General features: G+C 40.9%; 1 protein-coding gene across 1 annotated transcript in view; it reads right to left on the reverse strand.

The window, feature by feature from the left end:
• The window catches only part of rap1gds1 (RAP1, GTP-GDP dissociation stimulator 1), a gene marked incomplete at its 5' end in the record, with an annotated part of 55,610 nt that extends 48,063 nt beyond the window's left edge, over positions 1-7,547 (reverse strand). The window contains 2 exons of the mRNA XM_015021820.1: positions 1,857-1,985; positions 7,337-7,547. Coding sequence (XP_014877306.1) covers positions 1,857-1,985; positions 7,337-7,547 — 340 coding nt within the window. The remainder of the gene's footprint in view (positions 1-1,856; positions 1,986-7,336) is intronic.
• Positions 7,548-8,639: the final 1,092 nt, after the last annotated feature.

Below are 8,639 nucleotides of genomic sequence, written 5' to 3' on the forward strand. Positions count from 1 at the left end.
TACGGTACTAAACGGTACTCTAATCAGTTTACATATGACTGTCAGCAGTCACATATAAACATGGTTATTTATGCTGCAGCGTGTTAAGAGGCTAAAAGAGATGGAGGAAAATACAGAATCCATAACATCAAGAATGAGGGCAAAATGGAACAGGAGATCAATAGAAGGATTGGTGCAGTAAAGTGGGCGCTGTACCAGTCTGTTTTGGTGAAGAGACAGCTGGATCGAAAAGCAAAGGTCTCGATTTGCCAGTTGATCTATGTCCCTACCTTCATCTATGGCATAGGCTTAAGGGCTTGACTGAAAGAACAAAATCACAAACACAAGCGGCCAAAATTAGTTTTTTCCATAAGGTGTCTGGGCTCTCCCTTAGTGATAGGATGAGAAGCTCAGTCACCCAGGAAGGACTGAGAGTAGAGCTGCTAATTTTTCACTTCGAGAGGAGCCAGCTGAGGTGGGTCAGGCATCAGATTAGGATGCTTCCTTGAGGCCTCCCTAGTGAGGTCTTTTGGGCACGTCCCACCAGGAGGAGGCCCACAGGAAGACCCAGGACATGCTCGGCTGGCCTGGGAACGCCCTTCCCTCTCACGTCTGTATCTTTACGAGAGGTCTTGCTCCTAAGGACGGTGGAGTATTGGATTGGGGATGTTTTAAAGAGACGCGCGTCTATCGGACATTTATAGAAATACGGAACAAATCGCGTCCCGAATACAGGGCGCAACATTTAATAGCCAAATATGGGACAATTCCGTATTTTACGGGACGGGTGGACACCCTAGTGGGTGCTGTAGAGGAATTAGACCACACCCACCATTGAGTGTCATGGATTGCTATTGGGGGACAGATAAGAATAGAGGCCAAATTGAGGTCAAAATCGGAACTTCTATCCAAGATGGCAAGATATACCTGTTTGGTATAGACCGTAGAACCAATAGAGCTTTCTGTACATCTTGTGGAGTTGTACAAGTGTGCCAAGTTTCATGATTCTACACTAAAGTAAGGTCAATGGGAGGAGGGTATTTCGAAAGCTACCAAAGGGCACTGCTGAACCGTTTCTGTTGTAATTTTAGTGACTCCCTTAAAATACGTAATTTTCATACAGGCGTGATATGTCTGTCAAATTTGGTAAGTTCTCACACATGTTGCAGTTTTCAAAAAGCTAATTCATTTTACAGAAGCAAATGAATTGGCTTTTTGCTGCTTGAGCATTTTGCCACTCGGACCAAATAATAGTAAAAATTTATTTTATTTATAATGCTCTTTATATCAAATTGAGATATCAAAGGGCAGATTCATACACTGATGATGGCAAGTGGATTGTAGCCACAGCTGCCCTGGGGCAAGCTGACAGAGCAAGGCCGCCATTTTGCTTCATCAACCCTACCTGATTAAAACCTGCAGGCTCACCAACAGAGTGGGGATCAGCCACTGTGCCCTTGTGCTCTGCCATAAGAGAGGGCTGATCAACAGATCCAACTTTGTCACTATATTTAGCGACTTTTATGACAAAATCTTGTATTGGCCAAAATCGGAATGGGCAGGTCAGGCTTTTAGAAGATTGGTGATCTGCCATGAATCGGTGCACTAGTAACTGTTCCAGCAGAATCATCAATTGGGTTTGTTTTTGCTGAAAACCCCAGTTTTATTTTGCAATGGGAGCATGTTTCTCCCATTTTCATCTCTTCTCCAGAGCAAATGGAAAAGAGATGAAAGCACACGTCATCACCAACAGCAGTTAGTTTTGTACCCCACATTATACTGCACTAAAAGTGCTGAGAAAACAGTCCTCCCTTGTGTATCTGTTTAACACGTTTGACATGGAATATTTCAAACCTGGGCTAATGTAGCGTACTTACCCAGCTCTGCCAAGTTCCCAAAAGCAATCAAACACATTTCTGTCAGGGCGGTGTTGTGGGAATGGATGCCCAGCAGCTTCACCAGGGTTGGAATAACACCCAGGTTAATCAGCTGGGCTTGTAAGGTATCTGCAAAAAAACATATGAAAAATGCAGCTAAGTGATGTTTCTTAATAGGTAAAAGGTGTGTGCCACAAAAACCAATATTTTTATGTCATTTCAGAAGAAACATTATGAATTATATTGAGATGAAACATAATGAATTATACTGAAGTGGTGTGTCTGGCTCCCGTGGAGAAATTTGCTGACCACATGGCAGCAAATATTCAATAGCAAGATTTTAGATTAGATTTCTTCTTCTGTCAATATCAGGATACAAACACTTAATGGCTGAAGACAAAAACATGGATAATAGGACACAAGAAGTTGATCCTCTAAGGTGTATAAAATGTGGTCGATAATTTAAATGCTGAGAGGAAAAATGAGGTAAAACACCTTCAGTACTGAAAAACAAGAATTATGAGGATAAGTCAGCAGAACAGAAGACATACAGAGCAGAGAGAGCAAAGCCTTGATCACCTCACATACTTCCAGAAAGACTATTAGCAACTGGACATAAATATTAATGTTTTTATTAAGATGAGATCTTATAGGTGCTAACATTGGGGAACAATTCTATAATTTGACACACAATCAATGAAAAAAACTACATAAATTTTTATTCTGCATTGAGAGCATGTTTCTCCCATTTTCATCACTTCTCCAGAGCAAATGCCTTCTCAGCTTCTCAGCAAAAGCTAAGAAGCTGATGCACCAATAACAAAAAGCAATGGCAATCCTTTTAACTCTAAAATCTACATGGGGTGTTACATTGAAAGCTGCAGAAAGTTGCAACCTTTCAAAACCTCCCAATCCCCAGCCAAGTGGATAACCCAGCATAACACTCTGCCAACACACACACGGTCATGCCTTACTATACTTGTGTGAACTCGCATCGACTTCCACTAATTTCTGTAGCCTAATCCTGATGTTTTCCCTAAGCCTAGTCAAGTCTAAGAATTTATTTAGCCTAACCCTAATCCATAAATAGTGTTTTCCGTTGTGTAAATCAGCAAAATGTCTATACAGTTCTAGTTTCAGGTCAACTTTTGTCCTTACCATTACCTATAGACATGCACATATGCAATGTTGTACTTTTATCCAACTGAGAACTTTGTATTAGTTATTGCATTTATGCCTAACCTGGACATTTTCCTGACCCTAACCAGAAATGGTATATTCCCAACGGTAACCAAAACTTAATTCACAACTTACCTCTAAACCGAACTACTAGAGCTTAGTACAACTGAAAAAAAAAAAGAGGATCAGGACAATGTACTCACTTTCCACATATAACTTCCCTTCGCTACTGAAAATGGTGATAGTCCTCTATGGGTGCGTTCACACTGCAGCCTGAAGTGACTCAATTCCGATATTTTGGCAATTCTGATTTTTTTGCCGGGCCGTTCACACTGCCAGTAAATGCTACCTGTATGTGTTCTGCAGTGTAAACGGGCAAACGACCTGAAAGTGTCCCGCATGCGCAGTAGAGGGCGCAATAGCGTCAGCGTTCTCAGTGTTCTGCCAACTGCCATAAAAAGAAGACGTGCTCAGTGTTTGCAGAAGTACACATGGAGGCTAATGGTGGAGCATAACTTATATATTTGAAGTTGTTATCCGGCCGGAGCAGCATATTAACAATTTAATTCTCATATAGTCCGTCATGGTTGTTGTTTTCCTTCCCACTTGCGCGTATCAGGACACAGAATAGTGAGATTTGTTGAGAAACTGACGTTCAGTTCGGATGAATGCGGCCTGGACGTTAGGTCACATTTGGATCGGATACGTATCGGATATGGGTCACATTCGAAAAAGAATCCGACCTTTGCTGTTCACACTGCCATGAAAAGATCAGATACAGGTCGCATTACGTCAAAAAAATTGGAATTGGGTCACTTCAGGCTGCAGTGTAAACGCACCCTATGAGTACAACAAACCATCCAGTCCAGTCCGGGACAGGGAACCATAGATAAAGCCTTTCAAAAGTATCCCTCTTCCTTCTCCAATGTTTTCCCATTTTGTATCATTAAAACCTCAAATGTCTGTGGATTTTAAGTAATCAACACAAAGTAGAGTGGAACTGTGACGTGGCAGAAAAACACATGCACTGAATTCAGAATCACGTGTTTGTGATTCTGAATATATAGTCAGAATTACAAACACATGAACTCTCATTCTTAAACCACAGAGTTTGATGTGAGGTTAGCGCATCCTCTGCTGCTAAAATTACTTCAATTCTTAATTTCCACAAGGCTCAAAAGCGTTAATGGGAAATTTTTAGCATCCTTCTGAAAGCAAATTTGTGTGGTCAAACACTGAACTCTTTGCAGGTCAGTCAAGTTCTCCCACACAAAACTGGATCATCCTTATGTTTATGGGCCTTGCTAAGTGGACTGGTGCTCAGCCACACTGGAACATGAGGAAACTGTCTCCAAACTGTTCACTCAAAGTTCTTCAAATGTCTTAGTATGCTGAAGCATTAAAAGTTCTTTTACTGCAACTGAAGGAACAAGTCTAACTGCTAAAACAGCCCAACACCACATTCCTTGTTCCTCTCTCCACCAAACTTTACACCTGACAATGCAGTCAGGCAAGTACTGTTCTTTCAAACCCTCGGCAGTATGATTCCGAAGAACATGTCCGCTGCTATATAGTCCAGGGCAACAAACTCTACACCTCCCCATCCAGGCTTCACATTGCCCCTGGTGATGCAAGACTGGGGTGCAGCTGCTTGAACCTGAAACCTCATTCATTCAGCTCTCTATGCAGCTCTTGAGCTAATCTGAAAACCACATAAATTTGGAGGTCTGCAGCTGTTGACTTTGCAGAAAGTTGATGACTACACAATACACTCCTCAACATCTGCTGACCTTGCTGTAATTTTGAGTGGCCTCCCACTTCATGGCTGAATCCTGTTGTTCCCACTTAACTAATTGTGAAATATTTAGTAGTAAGGAAATTTCATCATCTTGGTGCCACACTGGAGTTGAATGGAAGTGATCGGATTAGCTCTGCTTCAATTGGCCTCCATGTCAGAATTCAAAAGCCAAAACCATTGTTGACCCAAAAAGAACAAAACGGCCCATCTCATACTTACTGTTGGGAAAATATTCTCTGACCTAAAGCTAACATTTCAGGAAGACAGCATCATGTCTACAGTCAAACAGTCTGAGGCTTAGGACCTAGAGTCTAGGTCCTAGACTAACTGCCATAATGGACAGAACCATGGATTCTAGAAAATTCTGAAGGATAATCTCCAGCCATCAGATTATGACCATAAGTTCCAGGACAATTTAAGTTATGCAGCAGGAAAATGATCCAAGGTATACCAGCAAGACCTCTTCCAAACAGTAAAAAATAAACAAAAAGGGATTTGAGAGAAGCCTAGTCAAAGCCTGGACTAGTTAAATCCATCTAAGAACCTATTGCATAGAATAGTTTAAATATTATATTCATTCTGAAAAGCCCTCCAATATGCCTGAATTTAAGCAGAAAAGAGTGGGCCAGGATTCTTCCACAGCCATGTTTCAGACTTCACAAACACTTTTAAGGACATTTGATGAAGACATGACCGGTTCAGGGGGCAATTACTTTAAACATAAAGTCAGGTTCAACTGGATGGCTTCTGTATTGATTCAGGCTCATTTTGTTTGAAGTTACAATTTGCTTGATGAACTGAAACATGCAAATGTGGCAGTCTGAAGAGGTAAAAACTTTTCCCAGCACTGTAAGAAATATCCTTTGGGCCCAGTAAGGTTCACTTTGTTTTGATAACACATTACCACTTCTATTCTATATGGTTTCTGTCCAATCAAACCCCATGACTTACATCTGGTCTCCATCTTTATTGAAGACCAGGTACGAAAAGCCGGTGCTTACCTGTCTCTGATTGGAGTTTTCTTTAAATTAATACATAGGTTAGTTTGGAAGTCAAGTGCCGCACTAATGGAGGAAAAAACTTATGAGGATTTCTGCCTTTGCGAGTTAAAGGTAACAGGTTAAGGTGTCTCTGGTTGACATGACTTAACCAGTCCTAGATTTCACTTTATGGTGTTACAAAGCTGGGAGTCAGTTTTGGAAGTTAGCTCACATTTTGCAGGCCAAAAGATCCTTGCCTAAGGCTGGAAAACAAGCATCCTTTATTTGTTTAGTTCTTTTTAGATTTACATCTGACAAGAATAGATCAGTTAGAAACCATAACAGAGAAATGTGGAATGAATTGCCCAAGATAAATTACATTTTACTTTAAACAATATTGTGTGTAAACTAAAACCAATTCAAGTACTTTGGGGCCAGTTTTAATCCCAGAGGTAAAAGGCTAAAACAGAGGGTGAAACATCATTATTTTTTAAAGCTAATCTGGAGGTTATGTAAAAACCACAGTGATTAATGAGTAGGACATAATGTAAAACTCCATTTATTTCTGGAACAAGCAATAAAGTATGGGAACTTATTTCACACTTACAATATCCAGAGTTAGAAAATTATCTAATGATAATTAAAAGTCTTGAAAATTCCACAATTTTCGAGACTGCTTAGGATGATAAAGGATTTAGGAAGTATGAAAGAGCTGGCAGACTACAAGGAAGCAGCAGCAGATACTTGTCAGAAGTTCTAGAGCTCAACAATTAGCGTTTAAGAATAACTCTTAAAAAAAATAAAATGTTGCAGTTTTGTAAGACAGCAACAAACAGGTCAAGCGTTTTTCCACCGAACTGATTCTAGTGCTAAACCACAGCTGGAGTCGGAGCCGGCTCCAAATGGTTCCTCAGATGGTTTCCGTCTTAGAGCCTCGTCATTACATGACTAAAAACCTCTCTTCCACCCACTGTTGAGGCTAAATTTGGATACCTCATTGTTCCAACCTGCATTTCTGATCACCAGTGAAAAGGAAGTAGGGGTGAACTGATTGCAGCTTTCTGCAATCAGAATTGCAGAAAGCCTATCACCCCAAACAAAGCTAGCAATGGAGGGATGGCTGCGATAAACAGCACCAGTTAATTAGTCTGTTAGTCTTTCACCAGGGTGAAAGACTAACAGACTGATGCTCCCTTGAGCTGTGTTACTAAAATAGCTTAAAAGCTATATAACTGATGAGGACGTTCTAGCAGCTGAGTCACAGCACACTCTCTAAAATCCCATCTGGCTAAGAGTTGGGAGGAAGGCACTGCTAGGATGAAAGATGATGTTAATGAGTTTAGATTACCTCGGTGAAGATGATGAAAAAGCAAGAGGATGTGACAGAAAGAAGGGAACAGATGAGCCTGAATTAGAGAAGCACAGATTAAGTTCAACATCTACTATCTGGGAAGAAGAAAGAGGACGCCCACTGATTAGTTGAGATAAGTATAAAGTCTTTGGGGGAGGAAGATGGTCATTACCATTATCATTGCTATAGTTCATCAGCATGCCACAAAAGACAGCCAAGAGTCTCTCTTTTTCCGGATCAGTATTTTGGGAGAGGAACTTAATGTGTTCAGCTACTATCTGAGCCCCTCCTGCCAGGTGTACTGCATTCCTGCCCTCATCTGAAAAACAAGAGAGGCCGGGACAGAAATCAGCCGTAAAGCAGAGAACAAACAACCACAGAAGTCACAACAAAATCCAAAACAGGCAGAAGTCACAGTACTGATGAATATAAGCTAAGAGTTAAACTTAACTTTCTGCTTGGTAATGCTGAGTAAATTCGATTTGGGTTTATTCAGAAATTCAGCAAAACAAATTCCAACAAGCTGTATGGCAGCACAGAGAAAAGGACAGAGCCCTGATTTAAAGGGGCAGTATTATGTGTTTTCCAGCCACACAGTGCCATATTATAGCACAGTGCCATATTATAGCACAGTGTCATATTATAGCACAATCAAGCAACTATGCTGCGATCAGTTGTTTAAAAAATCCTGAATACTTCAAATACGACTTCAAATGAAATTTGAAATTGGGCTTTTTAAAAACTCCTGCTCTTTCTGAAACTCCGCCTTGAGGAAGTCATCACAATATGGTTAGTCTCTTAACCCTTTAACAACATTTTTTACCAGAGTTACATTAAGATATAGCTCCGATAATACCCCAGTTACCAACTGGGGGAACTGGGGGATACACAGTTCCCCCAGTTGGTAATTGGTGCTGGCTAATCTGAAGGAGTTGATTGGTGAATTCGTGGGGGGAGGCTGCTTTGTAAGACCCAGGAGCTTGGAAACTAGCAGCTCTGAGGAGGAGCTGTGCCTTGAAGCCATACCCATGCGTGTTGCACAGCTGAATGGTTTTCATGGAGAATACATTCCATACGTTCCAAGTATGTTTTTGATGAGGAAACAACATATAAAATTCAGGAAAGTAAATTTTACATGTTACAGCGCCCTTAAAATGCTTTCCAGACACCCTGACAACCATTTTTTACACCTTTTGCACATATGGGCATTTTCTGTTTCCAATTCAACTGAAAAACAAATAAAACTGCTAAAAGTAAAGCATATTGAAGGCAAAGGTCAACTACTGTCTGATTCAGTTTCAACATTCCGACTGTAAGCATGTCACATCCTGACTGGACAACATTTTGCTACTCCACTCTGTAAATTAGCATTTCAACTGGGGCGGTATTGTCCCCTGGGGGGCATTCAAAAGACAACTGGTGGCGCAGGCAGAAATATTTACAGAAAGGGGGCATTTGCTTGAAGGAAAACTTTG

The sequence above is a fragment of the Poecilia latipinna genome, unplaced genomic scaffold, assembly GCF_001443285.1.
Source record: "Poecilia latipinna isolate Pla-1442-1.1 unplaced genomic scaffold, P_latipinna-1.0 Scaffold2872, whole genome shotgun sequence".
Taxonomy (NCBI): domain Eukaryota; kingdom Metazoa; phylum Chordata; class Actinopteri; order Cyprinodontiformes; family Poeciliidae; genus Poecilia; species Poecilia latipinna.